The 23,806-nt window shown below is 50.2% G+C and overlaps 1 protein-coding gene and 1 long non-coding RNA gene across 6 annotated transcripts in view; one reads left to right on the top strand and one right to left on the bottom strand.

Moving 5' to 3' along the window:
• The window catches only part of PTPN3 (protein tyrosine phosphatase, non-receptor type 3), a 165,018-nt gene that overhangs the window by 44,556 nt on the left and 96,656 nt on the right, over positions 1–23,806 (top strand). Inside the window, exon 1 of one of the 5 annotated variants that reach the window (XM_021067358.1) lies at positions 12,205–13,427. The exons of 3 other annotated variants lie outside the window; for them this stretch is intronic. In XM_021067358.1, the coding sequence (XP_020923017.1) occupies positions 13,352–13,427 (76 nt within the window). In that variant the 5' untranslated portion in view covers positions 12,205–13,351. Of the gene's footprint in view, positions 1–12,204; positions 13,428–23,806 lie in introns of those variants that run through there. One more of the 5 variants, XM_021067327.1, reaches the window with a different exon arrangement.
• LOC110256044 lies at positions 54–5,291 on the bottom strand. The gene is made up of 2 exons (XR_002337222.1): positions 3,762–5,291; positions 54–106 (listed from the first exon to the last, which is right to left on the bottom strand). It is a non-coding gene; the product is annotated as an uncharacterized LOC110256044 (long non-coding RNA).

The raw sequence follows: 23,806 nt of genomic DNA, 5'->3' as shown, positions 1-23,806 counted from the left end.
GGTGTAGCTGGGATATAACTCATGTCTTCCAGTTCCACAGGCAGGTCTTTTTTTTCTGCATCAGGCTGCCCTTTATGGTATTGAGACTTTCAAAGAGATGGCTTTCCTGATGATTAAATCAAGATGAAAAGTAGATTGGAAGCTGGAAACCTTTCCGACTAGTTGAAAATTAACAACAGTCAGCTATTATCTGACAGAGAGTGGGTCATTCTGGTTAAATATTCTGGTTTATAGTGGGCTCCCATAAATCCCACATGCAGTTAATGGAATACCAATTTGCAGAGAATTAGAGTAGACTACAATGTGCCTAATACCCTGTATTGATCCTTCAGTGTCTCTGGTGATTTGCCCTCTTCGAAAACCAATGCCTATATGCAAATTAGACATTAGCTGGAATGTAAAAGGTCAAGTTACCGAAGGAATCTCAGAGTGGCTGAAGTGGCCGAGGCATTCCGTTCAGCAAGTGTTTATTGAGCTGCTTCTATGCGGCAGATGCAGTGCTGGGTGGGGATGCTGAGTGGGCCAGTGGACTCCAGTGGACCTGGGGTGCCTGGGGCACTTCTCCTCAAGGAGAGGGCAGGTTCTGGCCAGCCTGGACACATGGCAGGCCCTCAGGGACAGCTTGGGGCGGGACAACAAACCTAAGTTAACTAGACTCAAATTCAGGACTCCCCACTGCTTCACCATCCTTTCTTTGAACCCTTCTTTCTGCTTTTATCCTAGGGAAGGTATTCTGGTAGCTTTTAACTTTCCCACTCAAGTGTCAGGAACCAGGTCAGAGACAAATCTTAACCCTAAAAGAAGTTGGGGTTCCAAGCTGGTAATTGGTCTCATGGGATTGAGACCAACTCCTTGAGCTGGAAGGTCCTGCCTGCGTTGTTTAATTTCAGTGTGGGAAAGACGGTGTGGGACTAGGTGCAAGGGGGACAAACTGGGACCTTCTGAACCTCTGGTCCAGTCACGCAAGGGATTCTGTTTTCTGGCCTGGACATAACGTACCAGGGGCTCAGCTTTGGGGATTGGAGGGAGCAGGAAGTCATGGCACCGTACTTGCCCCCCACACTCTCGGGGTTTGTGGCATGTTGGGAAGGGACCAGGGATTTGTGGTCCTTCCGTCTCCTCTTAGGGGAGTGCCTACTGACCACAGTCCCAGCGCTTGCCTCCCTTCCATCCATCAGACAGTGGTCCTGGAAAGCAGGGCCATCCCTCGCAAGGCCATCCCTCTCCATCTCCTTGCAGGGGCTGGAATGCTGAAGGCGCCCCCCTGGCACTGACAAGCTGGGCAGGTGGGGCAGCCAGTTGGTGTAGCTTCCCAAGCCTGGGCTCTTCTTAGCAACTCTAACAGAGACGAGACCCGACCGGGGTCAGTGTCCACTCTGCCCTGGTCTAGGTCCCCGCAGCCGCAGGCTCTGACCTCACCGACGTCTCCTTTCATCTGTCTGAGGGAGAAGGAAGGGAGCGCTTGGTAGGTCCTTGGCTGCAATCTCATCTGGTCATGGGTTCCATGACCCAGAGATCTTGCATCCACGTTGATTCTGGTTCTGTATGCACCTGTGGTAGCCTTCCGCCTCCAGGGGAAGACCAGCTGTGAGCACCAGTTTCACAGCAAATTCAGACCTCTATTGAGCCTGTACTGGGTGGCAGGCCCTGGGGTTACAGAGATGAAAGCTGAAGCTGTCTTGGAAGGATTCATGGCAAAGTTGGGAAGACAGTGACATTCTGACAATTGTGTGTGTGTGTGTGTGTGTGTGTGTGTGTGTGTAGGCTTGTGGGCACAAGTGTGCTCTCTCTGTCTGCTAAGTACTTTAAAAGAGGCTAAAGCTAGATGCAAGAGATACCAGTGGAGGCAGCCATACATTCTGATGGGCATCGGAGACAACCATAGGAAGTAGTTGGCACTGAATTCAGCCTTGAAGGTAGAAAAAGATGGATTTTGCTTGGGTGCGGTGGGGGGGGCGCAGTGGGGTGCATGCAGGCAGACAGAATGGCAGATGCAAAGATTCAGAGGAGTGAAGAGACCTCTTATATTCCAGGAGTGGTGACTCTTCCCAGCCTCCTGCCCTTGGCTAATGTGGGACCCACCTCCTGTAGTTAGGGGTACCCCTCCCATCCCTGTACAGGGGCCTGGCCTCACTCAGCCCAGGGGTAAGTGCCCATTCTCCTTATTTTCCGTGCATAGAAGCAATGCCTCTAGGTTGTCTCTGAGGCATGAGCATCTTCTGTGAGGGATTCCTCTGGTTTCAGTTATTAAACACTGATATGGCACTTTCTGGCTGCCAGGCACTGTTCTGAGTGCTTTCCAAATATCACCTCCCTTATTTGATCCTTTTTTTTTTTGCTTTTGCTTTTTAGGGCCGCACTTGCAGCATAGGAGGTTCCCAGGCTAGGGGCTGAATTGGAGCTGTAGCCACCGGCCTGCACCACAACCACAGCAATGCTGAGCCGTGTCTGCGACCTTCACCAGCTCATGGCAACACCAGATCCTTAACCCACTGAGCGAGGCCAGGGATCGAACCCCAAAACCTCATCGTTACTAGTTGGATTCGTTTATGTTGTGGCACAACGGGAACTCCCCTTACTTGACCCTCATAGCAGCCCTCTGGTTGTGCTGCCTCCCCAAGTCCTGGCTGCTGGGCAGGCAGGTGGGGGCAGGGCTCATCTCCCCAGTCTGTGTCCCCCTCTGGGTGATGCTGTAATCACAGGACCTCTTCTCCTGCCTGTGGTTGACATCCACGTGCCGGGAAGCAGCCAAATCTGAGCATCATGATGGAGTGTTCTCTGCCCTGGATTTTTCTCCCTGACCCCATCACCTTCAGGGGGCCAGTAGGGCCCCACTGACTGCGTTTTCTGAACCAAAGATTTGGATCTGTAGTCTGAGAAAGAATGTTTGTGTGGCGTCTTTGTGCAAGAGGAGGCCCGGGAGGTGTTGTTTGGATACTGAGAGAGTGGAATTTTTGAGACGTTTTGATGGTTTATGTGGAAAGTTAGGACAGAGGATTTGAAATTGGGATAGTCCTGGAAAATTCAGGTCCCATGATTTACTGTCAGGATACACAAGCTTTTAGTAATATTTAGGCAATGTGCAGTTTGGAGTGAATTTTCTGTCCTGAGCCTGTTGGGAGTCTCAAAAGGGAATAAACAGTGCCTTCTAGTCCCAGAATCTAGCCAGTGCTCACCAGCCCCAGTGTACAGATGGGAAGAGAAGACTGAGGCTGGGCGGGATTGAGTGACTACTAGGCATGTTGCTGTGTGAGGACAGCCAGGATTTGAACTCGAGCCTGTCTCTAGACAAATATTTGACTGTCATATGAGGATAATAATAGAACCTTTTCCGTTAAATTGACCGTTTCAAAGGAGCTAAGGACTAAAACTCCACTAAGGCAGAACTTGGCCCAGAAAAGGGTCTCCTCCCTTCAGTGGTCTGGCCCTCAAGCCACAGACATGCACTGTGGTTAGCGTTCCGATGCCCAGAGTGACTGTCCCGCTCCCCGGGCAGGGCTCAGGGCTCGCTCACAGGCTAAGGGGATTTTCCAAGGGGACAGGATCCAGGACCAGCGAGGCCCCAGGGCCAGCTGGATGCTGTGTTGATGAAAGGCGCTGGTCTGACTTAAAGAGACGGGTGTGAAAACCTGGCCCCTGCACCTCACTTCTCTCAGGTGATTCTGCCTCGGTCTAGACCCAGATGGCAGCCCGAGCCCAGTCTTACCCCCTTTGCTCCCCTGGAGTTCCCTCCCCCGGTCTGGTTATCAAACCCCTCATACCCGGTGGTTGTCGAAAATTAAGGTGTCCAGAAGCAGAAGAAAAGTCATTCACGTTCTTCACAGAGGCGTTGTGGTTGCCACACGCCTCTCACATGCCAGCCTGTTCCCTACTGCTGCCAAGGGGGTCTTTCAACACCGCTTCCTCTTGCCCTTAAAATAAAAGAAGAAACTAATGTTGGCATCTCCCGCGGGCACCGGTGTGCACGCTTTGATCCCCATACCTTCTCAGCTCTCATCGCACCTGCCCGCGGGGCCAGTGTGAGCCTGAGACCTTCGTCCCCTCCCCGGTTAACCCGTGCTTTGGGCCTTGGCTCTGTGATTGCAGGTGCCTCCGCCCCTCCTGCCTTCCTGCCGCGGGTGAAACCGCCTGCTGTAAACACTCAGGCCACCAGATCGCTCTTCATTTCCAGCACTTTTCACAGTTGCAATCTTGTGCTTAATTAGTGTAATCATTTGTATTAGTACCTGTCTCCTACGATATCCTGTGAGCCCTGTGAAAGCAGGGCCTGTCTGTCTTCCTTTAAAACACACACATACAAACCTTCTTTGAGACTTTTTTTTTTTAACTCTTTATTTTGACCTAATTCAGACTTACAGAAAAATTCTAAGAATAGAACAAAGAACTCCCATGTACCCTCGCCTGGATTCCTCGAGTGTTACCATCTTATCACATTTATTTTATTCTATGTATATATATTTTTCCTGAACCATTTGAGGATCATTTATAGACTCTTCCTTTTCCCTCGGATTACTTCAGTGTATTTCCTGAAACCAAGGATGTTTTCCAGTATAACTATAGCACACTTTGTGAAATTAAGAAATCAGTATTGATACAGTACTGTTCTGTGATCTACAGACCTTCAGGCTTTGCCATTTGTCTTGATAGTGTCCTTTGTAGCAAAGAAAACCCCAGATGCTGTGTTGCATCCGGTTGTCCTGTCTCTTTCGTATCCTTTAAATTAGAACAGTTCCTCAGTCTTTCTTTGTAATGACCTTGACATTTTTGGAGAGTGGAGGCCAGTTATTTGGCAGATTGCTCCTCAGTTTGAGTCTGTTTTAACCCACCATTGTGTCTTCAATGCCACTGAAACATCTAAAGCACTCAGTTAACATTTGTTGAATGACAATGGAAGGAGGTGGGAGGGAAAAAGCCAGCAAGTTATCTAGTTTCCCCATTCCTACTCCTTTCCTTGCTGAAGGATTTTGTTATTTAATTGCTGATGCGCTGTTCATTGCCATTTTTATTTTTACACATTTTATTTTTTAGTTGAAGTATCATTGACATACAATATTATGTCAGTTTCAGGTGAGCTACATAGCGACTTGACATTTGCATACATTATGAGACAGTCACAATAAGTCTAGTGACCGTATGTTCCCACACAGAGTTATTACAGTAGTATGGGCTATATTCCTTAAGCGCTCTGTTACAGCACCCTGGCTAATTTATTTTATAACTGGAAGTTTGTACCTCTTCATTCCTTCACCTATGTCACCCAACCCCCAACCCTCCTCCTCTCCTGCAGCCACCAGTTTGTCGTCTATATCTGTATGTCTGTTTCTGTTTTTTCATTTGTTCATTTGTTTTTTAGAGTCCACATACAAGTGAAGTCATATGGTATTTGTCTTTGTCTGGCCTACCTCACTTAGCGTAATACCCTCCAGATCAGTCCATGTTGCTGCCCATGGCAAGATTTTATTTTTTTATGGCTGAGTAATATTCCGTTGTGGTATGTATGTACATATACACACACCACATCTTCTTTATTCATTTATCTATCCTGCTATTTTTTTTATAACACAGCTTTCCACCCCTCCCCCAAGAGGGGCTTCTTCCAGGGGAACTGAGCCTACTGTCTCTGAAGGAATACAAGCAGACTCTGGGTGATGGCTTGGCAGGGATGCTAGAGAGGAGAGCAGAACATTTGATGAGGGGCAAGACTCAGCCTGACTGTCCCTCCTGACACTGGGCAGCCTTCCCCAACTGTGCCTCTGACCTCACAGGCCTAAGGGCCCAAAAATAGGGTGATTAGAATTTAACTGTTCTGTGATCTACAGACCTTCAGGCTTTGCCTGAACCAGAACGTTTTGAGAAGAAATAGAGAGCTGTTAATAATTGCATCTAATCAAGTAGCTCTACCCAGATGTGACTTTGAGATTGGAGATCAGTGTGGCAATCGGCGTAGGAAACCCGACTAGCACTAGGGATTTTCTACCGGGACAAAGACAATTAACCTCCCTGGCATTGCCTGCTGGGCTTATGTTCAGGACCCCTTTGTGGTCTCCCAACTCCTTGGTGTGCCTCTCCCAGCCGTGCTCCTGCCGCACCAACCTTATTTCAGCCCTCCCCTCGCCTGTTCCTTCCTACCACAGGGACTGCGAGAGCCTGGAGCATACTTCCATGCCCAGGCTGGATGGAGGCGGGACGTGATGTGATCTGTGATAGATGCAGGGAGGGGGGTGGGGGAGCCAGCTGTGCTTTCTACTGACCCAGTTCTAATGGAGTTTAAGAACTAGGGTGTGTTGGAGTTCCTGTCGTGGCACAGCAGAGACGAATCCGACTAGGAACCATGAGGTTGCGGGTTCGATTCCTGGCCCCGCTTAGTGGGTTAAGGATCCGGTGTTGCCGTGAGCTGTGGTGTAGGTGGAAGACACAGCTCGGATCTGGTGTTGCTGTGGCTCTGGCTGGTGGCTACAGCTCCAGTTAGACTCCTAGCCTGGGAACCTCCACATGCCATGGGTGCGGTCCTAGAAAAGACAGAAAGACAAAAAAAAAAAAAAGAGAAAAAAGAACTAGGGTGTGTTGGTGAGGTAGGACAGGAGGCCAGGGTTTTCTTAGACCTTATCTTCTTCCCACCTACCCCCCAGTCCCCACAGTGCCCACACATCCACTTTTCTTTCCTGTGCAGACACCCAGCCATAGTTCTGAGATCAGAACCGAGTTGCCGGCCTTTGGCAGAGGCACAGAAGCAAGCAGCTGGCACTGGGGACCCAGACACAAGAGGATGGGCATTGAATGACTAGAAGGTGTAGACAAGGACTTGGATGCAGAGAGACCAGGCAGGAAACCAGTAGCTAGGGATTCCTGTACCAAGGCCAGTATGGGGCCATTTATTAGCAAGCCTAGATTTGCAGTATTGAGTCGTCAGATGCTCAGTCCCGGGGAGGGGGCAGACCCTGGGGTCTGATTAGTCCAATTCCTTGGCTCATTTAATGCCTGGCAAAAAACCACGAACCCTGCCTTCCTGGGTTAAAAAGTGTAGGCGTCCCTCATTGTGTTGATACTTCGAAGATACTGTGTTTTTTTTTGTTTGTTTGTTTGTTGTTGTTTTTTACAAATTGAAGGATTGTGGCCACCCTGCATCAAGTAAGTCTTTTGGCGCCATTTTACCCACTGCATTTGCTCACTTTGTGTCTGTGTCACCTTTTATTAGTTCTCAAAATCTTTCAAACCTCCACCAGCAAAAGATGAGTCACTGAAGGTTCATATGATGGTTGGCATTTTTTAGCAATAAGGTTTTTAAATTAAGGTGTGTATATTGTTTTTTATGCATAATGCTATTATACACTTAGTAGACTACAGTCTAGTATAAATATAACTTGTATATGCATTGGGAGACCAAACAATGTATGTGACTCGCTTTATTGCAGTATTTGCTTTATTGCCACATTAGAACCAAACCCTCAAGGTCTCTGAGGTATGCCTGTATTATAGGGTGAAAATGTGAAGCTATAGAGGGATTTTTCTGGGACAACTCAGTCCTGCTGACTTCAAGAACGTGATCCGGCACAGTATAATGTTCTTAGAACTCTAGGCATTGGTGGCTGTAATGGAAAAGCCAGTTAGTGAAAGAGTCTCTAGTTAATAGAATGCAGGGTACTAGCACTTACTGAACTTTGGAAAATTTTCTAGTGAACAGTATTATGTTTACTGGTTTAAATCCTCCTTCTCAGCCCCCCAGCACAGCTGTGTAAAAGCATTGAGTCTAAGGTCACCTTTTTCATTACAGAGACATTCACATAGTCTCATCTGTAGGGACCTCAGGATAACTTTTTCTAGCTCCCTCTCTTTACTGATGGGGAAACTGAGGCATGTCCAGGGGACGTAGTCAGAGAGCAGGGACTGGTACCCGCATCATACAGGTTCCAGCCCCCAGATCTTAGGTATGTTTTCTAGATCTCATCTGAGGAAGTTTATTAAATGGACTGTGTGTTCCTCTCATCTGGTGAACATCCTTTGACATTTCTCTGACTGTAAGAATGAGCTATACTGGTGTCGAAGCAGCTATGCATTACTTGCTCTTTTATGTAGAAGTTGCTAGGCTGATTTTTTTTTTCACTTTCATATAAAGGAGATGATATGTACCTTCCATTGAATCTGTATATTCTGTGCTAGAGTTTCTCAAACGTCAGTCCATCAGAATCACCTTTTAGGAGTTCCCATCTTGGCTCAGTGGTTAATGAACTCGACTAGTATCCATGAGGACTCAGGTTTGATCCCTGGCCTCACTCAGTGGGTTAAGGATCCAGTGTGGCTGTGAGCTGTGGTGTAGGTCACAGACGTGGCTTGGATCTGGCGTGGCTGTGGTTGTGGCATAGGCCAGCAGCTGTAGCTCCTATTCGACCCCTAGCCTGGGAATCTCCGTATGCTGAGGGTGAGGCCCTAAAAAGACGAAAGACAAAAAAAAAAAAAAGAATCACATTTTAAAACACAGGCTGCTGGGCCCCACCCCCAGAGTTTCTGATTCAGTGGCTTTGAATCAGACCCAGGTGGGGCTTTGGTATTTGCATTTCTAACAGGCTTTTCCATGATGCTGCTGGTCCAGAGACCAGGGACCTTCCTTTGAGGACCACTGCTCCAGGCTTCGTGATAGTTTCAGATGGTGTGCTTTCTGCTTTGCAGCCACTGGGCCCTCCCTGCTGCCCAAACAGCCCTCTGTCCTCCTTTGTTGCTGCCATGCCAGCCAACCTGACTTTTTTCCATGCTCTCCATGTCTCCTACCTGTCGCCCTCCTCTCCAGGTGACCTCCCCCCCCACACACACACCACCTATAGCCATGAGATGCTGAGGGCCATGTACAGGGAGTCTCCTCCCCCCACCCCCCACCTTCATTTTCTGGCTCCTCTCTTCTTTCTTCCAGTTTGAGAAAATGAGTGTCTCTGGCTGGTTCAGGCTTACCGCTCCAGTTACAGTTGAAGACTGTTGTCCTATCACCTGGGGGAAGAAAAGAAACCTTCTCCAACCCTGGCCTCACTGTTAGGTCACCGCCCCATCACCCCCTTCCTTTCACTGCGAAGCCTGCCGGAGGAATAGTTGACAGTCTCTGAAAAAGATTTGCTCTTACTGCTTTTGACACAGACATACTGTTCAGTTCTAGGAGTTCAGGTTTTCTATACCTATAATGAAAGAAAGACATTTTTAAAAAAAATTTTGGGTGCTCCTGGGCATATGGAGTTCCTGGGCCAGGAATCAGATCTGAGCCGTGGTTGTGACCTGTGCTGCAGCCACAGCGATGCTGGATCCTTTAACCCACTGCGTTAGGCTGGGGATTGAACCTGCATCCTGGTGCTGCAGAGATGGCACCGATCTTGTTGTGCCACAGTGGAAACTCCAAAAGACGTATAAAAATTGTGGTAAAATACATATGACATAAAACTTACCATCCTAACCATTTTTAAGTGTAAGTACAGTTCAGTGGCTTTAAGCACAGTCACATATTTGTGCTACTATTACCACCACAAATCCACAGAACTCTTCATCTTGCAAAAGTGAAACTCTGTCCCTTTTAAGAGAAACTCCGTTTCTCCCCCATCCATGTCCCTGGCAGCCACCCTTCTACTTTCTGTCTCTCTGATTTTAACTACTATAAAGAGACCTTGTAGAAGTAGAATCATGCAGCACTTGTCCTTCTGTGACTGGCTTATTTCACTTAGCATTAATGTTCTCCAGATTGATCCATGTTGTCACATGTGTCAGAAATCCCTAGCTTTTTAAGGCTGAGTAATACTCCAGTGGACTTACATTACCACATTCTGTTATTCATTCACCTGTCAGTGGGCTGCTTCCACCTTTCGGCTTTTGCAAGCAGTGCCGCTGTGAACACACGTGTGCCGAAGGCCGTAATTGTGGTTAAAGGGGCCTTGCAACCTCAGGTGAGATGTTTAGGAATTTATTCATCCTGCAGTCTCAGCTTCATCTGCCGCCTGCATCCCTCAGCCCAGTGTTCCCAGGCTACCCCACCCCTTGAGCAACACTACTCTTGCCGTGGGACCTGGCCAGGGCCACTCACTTGTCAGGACCGGTGGCCAGTTTGCATATCTCAGCGCATTTGATCTCTGTGCTGCAGCTTCTGTGACGCAGCTCTCCTCCTGCCTCTCCGCTCACCCTGGGCATCTGGCCCCCTTTTCCTCTCCTCTTATCCTCCTGCAGGCTTTCCTGGGTGTGCACACCCAATCCCATCCTCGGGGGCGCACAGGTCTATCATCTCTGTGTATATCACATCCCAGCATTTCCCTCAAGGGTCCTCAGCTTCCCCACTTTGCACACACATGTCCAGAGCAGAGCTCTGCACCTTCCTCCTTAAAAAAGCTCTCTCTGTAAGTGACAGGATCTTCCAGCTTAGAAACCGCAGGGTCTCCTTTCTCTCCCCCGACAGTGACAGCAGCGCTGGACAGATCCCACCCGTCTGTCACACCTCAGCCCCTCCTGCAGCCTGCCCCCTCCTTCCCACCCCGCACTGGGACTGGGTCACTGCACATGCTTCTCCCCTTTGCCTCCACTTTGCTGCTCTCCCTAGCAAGCCCCTCACACCTAGACCTCCCTCACGTTGCTTCCAGAAAGTGTTCCCTGCAGAAGCACTAAGATCACCTCTTCTTTGCCGGTCCTGTGTCACCTGCCTCCATCTGACCTTGTTTTCCCCTCCCCACCCCTCAACCCCCCACGGCCAGCCCTGCAAACCCTAGACTACACCAGGGCTTCCCAAGCTTCAGTGTTAAGATACAGATTCCGATTTAAGGAGTTTGGGGTGGGCCCTGCCTTCTGCGTCTCTAACAAGCTGGGTGGTGTTGAGACTGTGGCCCAGAGATCACAGGTTGAGTAGCTGGACTCCAGTACAGACCTGCATCTCACAGAGTGCTATTCCAGTCTGTAAATGATGGAGGGATTAATTTTGTGTTGCAATTTTAACATTTTCTGTTTTATACAAGGTTAATCTTAAATGTTTTCAGTCGCAGAGCAGATTCCTTGTTACAGTGATTATTTGCTCCTAAAAGACATTTTCGAAGATGAAGGCTTTGGTTTCTTGGGTTAGCGTATAGATCCAGGTGCGTGAATGTATCGCAGAGGCGGTGTGAGAACGTCTCCCCATTGAAGGGGTCCATCCTCAGGTTGGGCTCCGTCTTGTGAGCTCCCCCAGGGTAGAGACGGCCTCTTAGCTCCATCCCCAGGGTGCAGCTGGGCCTCCTTGGGAAGGAGGCAGGTCTCCAACCCTCCTCTTGGAGATGGTGGTGGACACAGCCGATTTGATATGGGCAGACTGGGCTTGGAGGGGGAGCCCCATCATGTTGGGGGAGGGAAAGTTTCGGGCAGCTGGGCCCTTTTTCATGACTCTTGATAAGGCTTTGCTGTGGGGGAGCTGCTTGGGAGAAACCCCCGGTGCTGGTGTCCCTGGCGCTGGGCTTCCTCCTGGAGAGGGGAGGGGAGGGCAGAAGGCAAGCGATGGAGCCCAGCATGCCAGGGGGATCTGACTGCATTTCCCGCTTTGGGAGGGTCTGAGGAGCATGTCTTAAATGGTGAAGGGGCTGGTTTGTGGGTGAGGGAATGGGACGAGGGTCAGGGAGGAGGTGGCTGTTTGGGGCCAGCCCACTCCAAAAGCATCATTGCTCCTGTTGCCCTGAAAGTCTCAGCCCTTTAGTCGGTCACTACAGGGCTTCGCGGTCTGGCCCCTGTACCTCTCCCACTTGTGTGTTACTTGTCCCCATGTTTCTAGGTCCTGGTTAAGTGACTGTCCCCAGCTAAAGTGCAGACATTCCTCCTCCTCCTCGGAAGCTCGCTCTGTGAGGCTGTGGTGCCCACCATCTCTCCCGGCGCAGGGTGTAAGCTGGGGTTGTCTCCAGAAGCCCTCTTACTCCCTGACCTCCCAAAGCCTCCACTCCCTCACTTCCACAGCGGGAATGACAGGTGTCCCCATGTAGGGTCAGGTGAAGATTCCACAATGACACGTGCTTCTTCTGGTGGCACATAATTACTCAGAAAGTCTCTGCCTGCCATCTGTCCCTCTCAGTGAGCTTGACAGAAGGACCGTCGTGTGCCACTTGTCCACAGGTGGAGGCCGGGGCTCAGATGGCGAGGGCTGTGACACGCACGTGCTGTCCTGGGCCAGGTGGGGCCGGGGGGGATGTGAAGGTCAGTGGGACTGAGGGGGTGGACGCTCTGGAGGTGGGGTGTCAGCTCGCTGCGTCTATGTTGATGCCAAAAGGTGGCAGCTGGCAACAGCATGAAGAGGAGGAAGCCAAAGGCCTGGGGAGTGGAGTTGAGGCAGAGAGCAGGGCCTCTCACACTTCCGTGCACATATGAGAAGATTCAGGTTCTGGAGGCCTGGGGTCAGGGTGAGCGTCTGCTTTCCTAACCAGCGCCCGTGTTATGCTGATGCCTCGAGGCTGGACACCACACTTTGAGTGGTATTGGTCAGGAATGTGACTCATGGTGGCGAGGCTCGGGGAGAAGGGGCTGTCGAAGCAAAGTCAGCACAGCTGCCTGGCTTTCTAGCCAGCCCCACGGAGCAAGTGCCGCCGGGGGTCTGGGGTCTGGAGGGTGAGATCGGAGTCAGATTGTGGGTGATGGATGAGGGGCAGTAGGGGCCACTACAGGCTTTGGGATAAGTAGTGTGTGGGTGATTTGATTTTGCTGTTTGATACGCCATCCTTCAAGGTCAATTTTTGCCATTAGAATCCCCTTAAAAGCTATTTCCTTCTGTCCCTGGCTGCACTGTGGTCACACCTGAGACAAGGCCCCCACAGCCTGGGGCACACCTGTCTTCATAGCACTTCCCACACGGAAAGGTGGTTATTTAATTTTTCATGAGTCTCTCTCTGACAAGCCTCTCGGTTCCCCAAGAGCAGGAACCTGAGACGGTTCTTATTCACCTCTGCACCCTTGCACCCGCCATGGAGCCTGGCCACAGCCGGGGCTCATAAACTGCCTGCGGCGCCATAGAGGGGTGAAGGCAGGATGTTCATGCAGAAGGCGTGTGTAAAGCCCTGTGACGGGCAGATCAGGAGAACCAAGCCCTGAGTCGGGTGCCTGGGCGAGTGTCGGTGTGGATGGGAGAAGATGGAGTGAGGAGTCAGCAGAACCTCAAATGAACATGCCAGGAGCATCTTCAGAAGACAGAACCCAGGCTCAGAAAGGGTGATCGCCTGGGGTTTGGATTTGGGCAGCACTGTGAGAGTTGGGCTGTGAGTTTTCTGGAGTGGTGGAGGCTTCGACGAGGGGAATGGGCATTTCAGCCAAGAAACCACTGCTTTGATCCAGGATCCCAGAGCAAAACTGCTTTTCTGCACCCCTCAGGAGAGGACAGGTGTCCGGATTTATGCAGATTGGGAATAAGGACATTACTCCCCGTCCATCAGCGTGCCCTATGTACAGCGCTTCACAAGGTAGAGCCGGTAGGTTGGGGCCCATCCTGTGCTAGGGCTTAGAGACCCTCACAGCACTTAGCATGTTGCACCTCAGCTGCAAAGGGCGTGGTGAGGTGAGGGTCTAACTCGCTGAACCTCAGAGGCCCTTGAGGTGGGGGCCTTCAGGTCCCTGTGAGCTGGGTTCAACCTCATTCTCCTGAGGAGGATGTGGAGTCTCAGAGAGGTTCAGTATCTTACCCGGGGTCACACAGCGGGGAAGCGGAAGAAGAGTCAGGCGCCATCGTGGGTCTGTGGGCCAGGAGGGTATCAGGTGGGGCAGCCCAGCTTGGACCAGGATTTCGGGGGGTGGGGCAGCAGGTATGGCAACTGAGTCAGAGCTGTGGCAGGGTGGGGGGCAAGCGGGAGGAAGAGGAGGAGCAGGGTGGGCTGAACGCAGAAAGGGGCCAGGACGTGACCCAGTCGAGGGATGGAGGGTTAAGCAGTTGCAACCTGGGCACCAGTGAGGTATCAGGTAAGAGTATTTTAAGTTCTGTTGATTTTTGGAGTCATTATTGCTCATAGAAAACTTAGGCAATACAGAAAGTTTGAAAGAATAGAAAAATGAACACATTTTCACAGTCTTGTGAATTCCCTTCGTAGTTGTGGTCACAGCATAAGTACAATTTTATAACTAGCCCTTTTTACTTAATATTCTAATAGTTTCCATGTCATTGTGAAGTCTTCATGGAAGTTCTGTGGCTAGTTTATGATTTACTTAACTGGCCCCCTAAGGTTAGAAATCAGCTTTTGGGTTGCAGTTTTCAGTGTTACGTCACTGGAAGGAAGAACCTTGCAAATAAAACTTTCATGTCTGGATATATCCTGACCGTAGGTCCCTAGAAATGGAACTACTGGGTCCAACCACCGCCCGGCATTGTTGGAATGCTATGCTGCTAGGAGTGCTGACACGAGCCTTCTAGAAGTGCAGGCGTAAGCCTTGTGCACACTAGCTGTTCATTCATGTGTGTGTGTATTTCACAAGCACTTATTAGGCACCCATGGGGAGAGACTGCTTTCTACAGCCAGGTCAGCACCGCAGCAGCTGCCGGCCTCCTGGGCTTGGCTGAGATGCGTGGGAGTGTTGACAGCACTCCATGTCCCAGCCCCACCTGCCCAGTCACAGGTGCAGGAGCCCGGGACAGCCTGTGGGCCTCTGGCTGCAGGTTCCAGGCAGCGCTCACCTGGGCGTGTGAAGCTGCCCGCCTCCACCTCTGTAAACGCTTTTCGTGACACGGAAATGCTGAGTGTGGTGCTCCCTACTTTGTCCCTTTCTCCACGCCTTTCGCAGATACTTACCTGGTACCCACGGCCTGCTCGGCACTGTTCCAGGGACCAGGGATACAGCAATTGACAGTGACGTCCCTGCCTTTAAGGAACTTTCACTCCTGTGGGAGGTAGGGACGTGGAAATTGGGAGGAGACAAGCAGTGGACATATTAGGTCCAGCGCTGATGAATGCTGAGGAGAGGAGGGATGGGGAGGGCGCACTGATGGGCTGAATTGTTGAGCAGACCTGTACAGGGAGGGACAGAGCCCGGTGCAGGATGTCTGAGGGAAGGGCATTCTGAGCACAGGGAACAGCAGCTGCGAACACCTGTGGCAGGAACCAGCCTGTAACAAGCAGGTCCAGGGAAGGGGGCCGTGTGGCTGGCTCAGGGTGAGCAGATGACGTGGACAGGGAGGGGGCCCTCATGTAGCAGAATGAGTCAGGATCCAGGGTTCATTTTTCCACTGGCAGGTTTTGGAGCCCAAGGGCCACTCCCACCATTTGAAGCAGTTCAGCCTCCCCTCATGCCTTTCTGACCCTCAAGCGGGTGACCACGCAGGCCTGCGTTTGGTGGGAAAAGGCCTGGAGTGGAAGCCCAGGCTTTGGGAAGTCACTGGCTCCACTGGAGCTTCTGTTTCCTCCTCTGTGCGATGAGAGACTTGAACAAGGCACGTTGAGCTTTCCAGGGCCAGGACCCTTGGCTCTGTCCTTAGTTAAGTGCATTGGTTAACTTTGGATTGTTTTAGTTGAATAGAAGTGGGTAAGGCAGTTGCTCATGCACATTTAGTTCTTAATATGGTCAGCCTCTCCGGTTTGCTTTGTTATAGACAAGAGTCTTTGGACCAGCTGTCAGTGGTCTCACAGTGGTGATGAGAAGTAGGCGGGGGATGGAGGATACTCCTTGGCTGTAGTTTATCCACTTCACTAGCCATTCATCCCACAGTTAATTATGGAGCACCTGCTGGGTACCAGGCACTGGGTCATGATTTTTAAAAGACCCAGACCCCGCCTTTAAGAAGTTCACAGTCTAGAAGTTCCCACTGTGGCACAGTGGGTTAAGGATCCAGCATTGTCACTGCAACAGCTTGGGTCACTGCAGTGGCATAGGTTTGATTCCTGAAAAAAGAAAATTAAGTTCAGGAACTCCTGTCTTGGTGCATTGGAAACAAATCTGACTAGTAACCATGTGGTTGTAGGTTCGATCCCAGGCCTCGCTCAGTGGGTTAAGAATCTGGTGTTGCCGTGACCTGTAGTGTAGGTCACAGACGTGGCCCAGTCCTGCATTGCTGTGGCTGTGGTGTAGGCCAGCAGCTGTAGCTCAGATTCGCCCCCTAGCCTGGGAACCTCCATATGCCACAGGTGCGGCCCTAAAAAGCAAGGATTGATGCCCTAAATACGAGCTAAAGCCATGGAACAAAAGCAAAATAGGTAAATTGGACTTCATCAAAATTAAAATCTTTTGTGCCTCAAAAGACATTATCACAAGCTCCCATTGTGGCTCAGTGATAGCGAGCCCAACTAGTATCCCTGAGGATGTGGGTTTGATCCCTGGCCTCTCTCAGTGGGTTAAGGATCCGACATTGCTATGAGCTGTGGTGTAGTTCACAGACACTCGGATCCTGCATTGCTGTGGCTGTGGTGTAGGCCAGCAGCTGTGGCTCAGACTCCACCTCTAGCCTGGGAGCTTCCATATGCCGCAGGCATGGCCCTATAAAGCAAAAGCAAAAAAAAAAAAAAAAAAAAAAAAAAACAGACATTATCAAGAAACAGCCTACAGAGTGGGAGAAAATATTTGCAAATAATATCTGACAAAAGTTTACCGTAACATAGAGAATAAAGAACTCCTGTAACTCAATCCAAATTGAGATAACCCAGTTTAAAAATGGGCAGAGGACTTGAGTAGATGCTTCTCTGCAGACCTACAAATGAACACATGAAAAGATGCTTAACCTCAGTCATTAGGGAAATGCAAATTAAAACCCCAGTGAGATATCACTTGACCCCTTCTAGGATGCCTATGATCAAAAGTATTGATAAGGATGTGGAACCCTTTTACCTTGCTACTGGGAATGTAAAATGCTGCAGCCTCTGTAGCAAAGTTCGGTGGCTCTTCAAAAACAAAACGTAGAGTTACTGTATGACCCAGCAGTCATACTCCTAGGACTCCAAAGAATTGAACATGGGCACAACCAGCCACTTCTACAGAGATGTTCACTGTAGCTCTGTTTACAGTACAGTAGCCAAATGGTAGAAGCAGCCTAAGTGTGAGCAAATGGATGGATAAACAAACTAGGGTCCCACCATACAATGGAATATTATTCAGCCTTGAACAGGAATGAAGCTCTTATACATGCCTCAGCATGGGTGAACCTTAACCATGATGCTCAGTGAACTAAGCCAGTCACAAAAGGACAAATATGGTAGAATTCCACATGTATGAAATACCTAGAATAGGCGAATTCATAGACAGAGTAGATGAGAGGTTGCCGGACGTTAAGGGAGGGACTGGGGTGTTATTGCTTCATGGGTACAGAGTTTCTGTTTGGAGCTGTGGGAAAGTTCAGGAAATAAATAGTGGGGGTGGTTGCAAAACATGGTGAATGTAATGAATGCCGCTGAATTGTGCACCTAAAAATGATTGAAATGGCACATTTTATGTTTAACTGTAATAATAAAAAGACCAGAGCACGTTGTATGATATCTGGGAGGAGAATGACCTTGTCAGGAGCCACTGGGTCCAGGTTCTGTTCTGTGCCAGGTCACTTCAGGCATGGTCCTTGCTGTCTTTTTATTTTGGGGTTTGGGGTTTTGTTTTCTGGTGTGGTTTTTTTGTTTTGTTTTCTTTTCTTTTCTTTTTATAGGCACACCTGCGGCACACAGAAGTTCCCCGGCTAGGAGGTTGAAATCGGAGCTGCAGCCACCTGCCTACGGCACTGCCACAGCAAGATCCCAGCCACATCTGTGGCCTACACCGCAGCTTGCAGCAATGCCGGATCCTTAACCCACTGAGCCAGGCAAGGGATAGAACCTGCATCCTCACTGAGAGAACATCGGGTCCTTAACCCACTGAGCCACAGCGGAAACGCTGGTCCTTGCTGTCTTTAGCTCAGTTCCCTCGTCTGATGTGGGAACCAGATGAGATGACAGGTATAGTGTCCGGTGGATCATGGGAGGTGCTCAGGAGGTGCCTTCGCATTCCCTTTAATCCCACTCTCCCCAGTGTAAAACGATTGTTCTGCCTGGTAGAGAAGACAGCAGTAAGCATGGTGGTTTTGCCCATGTGATCATCCAAGGCTTGTGCCTCTGTTTTACCAGTTCCCTTCGGAGGGTGGTCACTTTGTAGTCTTGCACCTACACAAGTGGTGGTTTTAGGTTTTGTTTTTTGCCCTGTAGCAGGGCTCATCTGGCCTCCAATTCCTGATGTTGGTCCCTGCGCTGGGTCACGTGCACCTTCCCCTGCTCTGGTCTACTGTGGGTTCTTGAGGAGATCTGGGCCCTCCTGATTAGAAGCCATCCCTCCGAGCTCCCAGCCATGGTTATGGTTCCCCTTGGTGGGATATTATAAAACTTTAATGAAAAATGCCAGTGAAGTGTTTGAGATACCTGGACGGGTGTATCATCTTGGGATGATGGGAACAGGTAGGCTGTGTGGTTATATAGACATTATGAGTACGACTTGAAAACCCTCCCAAAGCGAGACTGTGCTGTTGGTTTTATTGGATATCAGGGCATCAGAGCCCCTGCTTCGCAGCAGCTGATCGGCTGAGCTGCCCTTTCCTCCTTCGCCTCCACGGTCAGGTGGCTTCCGGTGGTCAGAGCCGACCCATTTTTCCACGGCCATGGAGGTAGGCTCTGCACTGCCCAAGCACCGCCCACAGCCGTGTGAAAGAAGCTCAAGGTTCAGATGCTGTGAGGCTGTCCTGGCTCCTTCTGGAGACACAGGCCCCTGCCCCCTAGTTTATCATTGTCCCCACCGCACAGCGTGAGATCCTTGGCCTGGAGCTGGCACGTGTGCCCCAGAAGTGAGCAGGCAGGGGTCTGATTGAGCTCAAGTTCATGGAGAAGCCCAGCCTCCTGGGGGTGCATTGTGCACTTGCAGGCACCTTCCCCGTTCTGTGATCCTTGGAGGCAGGTGCCGTGGAAGGAGGACTGGCCCGGGGCTGGCCGGCCGCTCTCAGGATCTCCCTGGAGCGAGAGTTGTTGGTCACAGGGCAGGAGAGGCCCAGGCCAGACCCAGGGACTGGCTCAGGAAGTGAGGTGGCCCCCTCCTGCTCTCCCGCTGGTAATAATTAACCCGCGGTGGCGGCCTGTGGTGTGGTGCCGGCAGGGCCCTTAGACGTCATGTGCACGAACTCCCGCCCACGCCTTTTGTAAAAGCCAGAGGAAGTCACTCTCTGCATTGCCACAAGTCTTAACTTCTCTGAAATCACCCTCTTCACGAAGGGTCCTTCGGATGTACTGTTCCTTTAAAAGAACTCTTCTGAAACACCTGTGAATTGTCATTTTTGAATGGAGGAAATAGGGTAATAAATACCCAGTCATTACTACTCGGGTTTCTAGAGGGACAAAAAGAGTTTTCTGGACCATTTCCTTCCTAAGAGGAAATTTACCAACACATGAGCTCTGGGGAGGGTTGATGAAGATTATCTCAAAGGGCCAGAACACACCTTTTAGTCAGTAAACCGCAGAGACAACAGTGAGTAAGTGGGGCCTTTTCCCTCCAGGGAATCACCTGTAACTCACCTTCCTCCCAGTTGTGTCGGCCAGGGAACTCAGAGCCGGTGTGGTGCCCTGAGCTGAGCTTGGGACCATCTCCCCATTTGGTGGCTGACCGTGTGACTCTGGCAGGGTTCTCTGAGTATAGTCCACCAGCCTATAAAATGCCAGCAGCATTGCTGCCTGCCAGGCCCCAACAGAATGAGGGTAGTCGGGAGTCATGGGCGTGAACGTATTTAGAAAACTCTGAAGCCCTGTAGGACCCCTGGTTGCTCCTCAGGATGGGAAGCCTCAGAATGGAAACGACCCAGGGACCAAGGTGGAGGGGAGTAGGAGGGGGCCATCCTCAGAGGAGCTGGTGGTAAGTGTCTCCTGTGGGCCAGGCCCTCACTGGGGTGAGGGGCAGCAGGATCACTGCTCCTTAGCTGCTTACGGATGAGGAAACAGACCATGAAAATTAATTCGTCCCGGGTCCTATCAGCTTGGGAGTGGCAGAGCAGAGCAGGAACCCAGGTCTGGCTTATTCCTTCAGACCTCTAATTGGCCCTAGCCTGCTATGATACCCTGGGCTGCAGTGTCACTGGTTCAATTGCTGAGTGCTCCTTAGGTCAGAGAATGGATTGTATGTCTGTATTCCTAGCTCCCAGCCTGTGGAAGGCCTCTGTACAAAATAAATAAATGCAACAAAAAGCAGCAAGATATATTATTTTCATTCCATTATTCCTAAATACTGTTTTGATTAGCATTTTGGCACAATTTGTCTTTTTTTTTTTTTTTATCCTTAATGTGGCTTCATTAATTTTCTGACAGCTCCCTCCCCTTCCCCACACCCCCCACTGCATCTCAGGGAGTCAAAGCCCAAAGCCTGGGAACTCAAACTGGGCTACATAAGAAGACTTTTTATGTTGTTTTCTAAACCTGCTGGCAACCAGCAGGGTTACCATACCTAAAAGAACCTGAGATGGCCCCTCGGATTAAAACATTGCAGGCAGAGGATTTTAAAGCTGGACGGAGCCTCAGAAGGCTCTAAACTGGGAAATGGAGCTGAAAAGAAGTGGACTAGTAACTTCCCAGGTCACTTGGCTGCTTGGTGGCAAATAGGATGATGCTTTGGGCAGGAGGGGCTGGAGGGTATTTTTCTGTGTTTCCTTGAGATAAAATTATGGCCCGGGCTGCTGGTGGTAAGGATTGGGTTTCTCTGGCCAGGCTGCTGCGGGCTTCAGGCTCCTTGGCAACAACAGAGCTGGCGGGATGGTCCGGTTGTGAGATTCCAGATTCTTGGCTGGGATGTGCTGCGATTAGCACATCTCAAACCTTTCAAAGTGACTTTCGCTGTTTTCTTTTCTGAAGGCTTCTGCTGCTTTGGGCTGTAAAGGGGTGGGGGCTGGAGCCTAAGATGGAAATATCATGGACTGACACCCAATTGGGCGTGTCTGGGCCCCAAGGGCAAATATTAGCACAGTATTTTTGTAAAGTTTATGCAACTTGATTCATGTCCCTGTAGAGTAAATTTATTCCATCCTGTTTTCCAGTCTGTTTGGGGCCCAGTGGAACTATTCAGAGGGAGAATGAGAGGAGATGGGTAGTTAATTTTAGGTAGAAACTGCTCCATGTAAGACAGATTCCATTGTCTGTATTTTGAGCTTTACCTGTTGCTTTTTGTCTGTTCATATTCTTTTATCTTCCATTTCATAGTTTGATGGGACATTTTAGTTTTGTTTTCTTCTTTCCCCAAGGTGAGGTATCCATTTAGGATTATTTCCCATGGGACATCCACTTAAGAAATCCAGTTTTGAATAGTGGGTTTTGGCACTGTTGAAACAGAAGTCAAAATAGAACCTTGGTCCTGGGAGCTGGAAATGCGTCTGTCCTACCTCTTCCAATGCCAGCCTGCCCTCTTCAGCTTGCTCACAAAGGGCCTCATCTGCTTTCTCTGCTTGATTATCTCTAGTGATGGGGAGCTCCCTCACTCCCAAGGCATCCCTTCCATATTTATGTAGGCTTGACTCTTCACAGGCATTTCCTTCTGTTGGTTTGGTTTGGGTTTTTTTTTTTTTTTCATTTTCCCCCTATTGAATCCTTGGAGTCTAACACAGTGTAATGATGGTAGCATTAATAAGTACCACTGATCAGGCCCTGCTAGTGCCAGTCCGTTTGCATACGTATTACCTTCAGTAAAACAGCCTGGAGAGTTCCCGTCATGGTTCAGCAGGAATGAATCTGACTAGCATCCATGAGGACGTAGGTTCCATCCTTGGCCTCGCTCACTGGGTTGGGAATCCGGCGTTGCCTTGAGCTGCTGTGTAGTCCACAGACATAGCTCGGATCCCGTGTTGCTGTGGCTGTGGTGTAGGCCAGCAGCAGCAGCTCTGATGGACCCCTAGCCTGGGAACCTCCATATGCCTCAGGTGTGGCCCTCAAAAGACAACAAAACAAAACAAAACAACAAAAACACTCTGGGAAAACAGAATGTCCCCCTTGTACAGATAAAGAAACTGAGTCTCAGGGAGGGTAAGTGATCTTTGTAAGTTCACACAGCTGATAAGTGGCTTAGCTGGGGTTCCAGTCCACATCTCCCCCTGATTCTATGGATGCTGACCTTCCCACAGCCTCCCACTGCATCCCAGTTCCTCTTTGGTGCGACAGCCTCTTGGATTTTTGAAGAATCTCATCTCCTCCCTGAGATTTCTCTGAGATTTCAGTTATTCCTCAGACACTCCTACTAATGCATCTGTTTCTGTGGGCTTCCTAAAGTGTGCATGTGTTCTCCCCTCCTGGCCTTTGCACACTCAGTTGTGTAAGCGTGTTGTGTAACCACAGGTGTACAGTTTCTGGACTGGTGCTGCCTCCACCCGGCCAGGTTCCCTTTATCCTGCCCGCTTCACTCCTTGCTGTTCATCTGGCACCTCGGCTTCCACCCCTCTTGAAACTTGAAACTCCAGGCACCCCTGCCTCCCCCCTCCCCACCCCACCGGCTGGCCTGGCGCAGAGCCGGTGCCCAGCAAGTGAACATTGAGTGAGTAAATGATGCAGAACTCCTCCGCCCAGGTCATCACCAAGGCCGGAAATCATCCCCAACAGGGTGGAGGGGTCTGTGAGACTACGGTCCTCGTCCTGGGTAAGGAGGTGGCCCAGAGGCTGTCTGGTGGCAGTGCCCACGGGTCCCCTTCCCCAGCCTGGTTTGCTTCAGTCCCTGCATGGCTGGCAGGTGCCCCCCTTTTCTTCCAGAAGGCAGGCTTGTGGCCTCTGAAGTTTCTGGGTGACCAGTCACTGTTCAGACATGCTGGGGGCGGGGAGACCGAGTCGCAGCCTTTCTCATTTCTCTGCAGCCCACGCCACCCATGAGGCACCCACGTGCATGGAAAAATGGCCCTGGGAGCGAGCGACCTGCAGACCGTGTGGTTTAGCACTGCACCATGACAGCCTTTCCTCAAACAGATTTTTAAAAAACTTCTAAAATTCTCACTTACAAAATCTCGTGAAAATGGTGTTAAGGTGTGGGAGTGTGGTCACCAGGGTGGGGTGGGGGAGTCACGTTTGGAAAGGGCAGGAGGGGGCCCCCGCTGGCTTTCTTGACATCGACACACCCGGGATTTGTGCTTTTTCCCTCCGGGATGCTTCACGAAAGAGGGGAAAAAGAAGGCGATGACTTCATTTAATGTCCTCGCAGGTGGAACATGTTTTCTGGTCACTTAGCAGCAAGCGGCCTGTTCCAGGTGGCCGGCCTCTCATCACGGCCCTGGACGCTGGCTCCAGGGACATCAGAGGTTGGTTTCCCTTTATAGCAGCATTACCTCGGTCCCCAAACTGCCTGCAGCTCCCACAGCGTTCTTTGTCTTGCCCTTCAGGGAGCTTAAAACTCCTTCTTGTTGTCCACCCAGTATCAAGTATAACTTTTATTTGGTTAGTTTTGCAAGTGTCATGGTGTCGAGCCTATAAATAAACGAGGCTCCATAATAAGAAAACTATTTGACATTTTGAAGCTGTATGAGAACAAGGGCACTAGTTACAGGTCTCCGTTGGAACACAACCGATCCTACAAATGACTCCACCCTGCTTCCCAGGGCGGGAGGTGGCAGAGAGGAGGGGATGGGGTGGGGTTCCCAGTTGAAGAGCCACTCCCTGAGCAAGTTACAGGATCTGTGGAGTAAAGGATTTGATTGCTCCCACGACGGTACTTCTGGAGTGTGAGGATGAATAATTGTGAGATAATCTGAGTCTTGAGCTGTGGTATTAAGGTGACTTGTGTGAGTATTTTCTCCCATGTGGTGAATAATGAATGTAAAGTCAGTGTTAAAAACTGTGTATGTGCTCACAGAAGCATCTCTCTAAGTAAAAGGTACGAAGTACTCTCACCCATGCATACCCAAATTAAAACTAAATCT

This window comes from Sus scrofa, chromosome 1, assembly GCF_000003025.6.
Source record: "Sus scrofa isolate TJ Tabasco breed Duroc chromosome 1, Sscrofa11.1, whole genome shotgun sequence".
NCBI lineage: Eukaryota > Metazoa > Chordata > Mammalia > Artiodactyla > Suidae > Sus > Sus scrofa.
The sequence above is the reverse complement of the archived record's forward strand: the minus strand, read 5'-3'. Positions and strand labels throughout refer to the sequence as shown.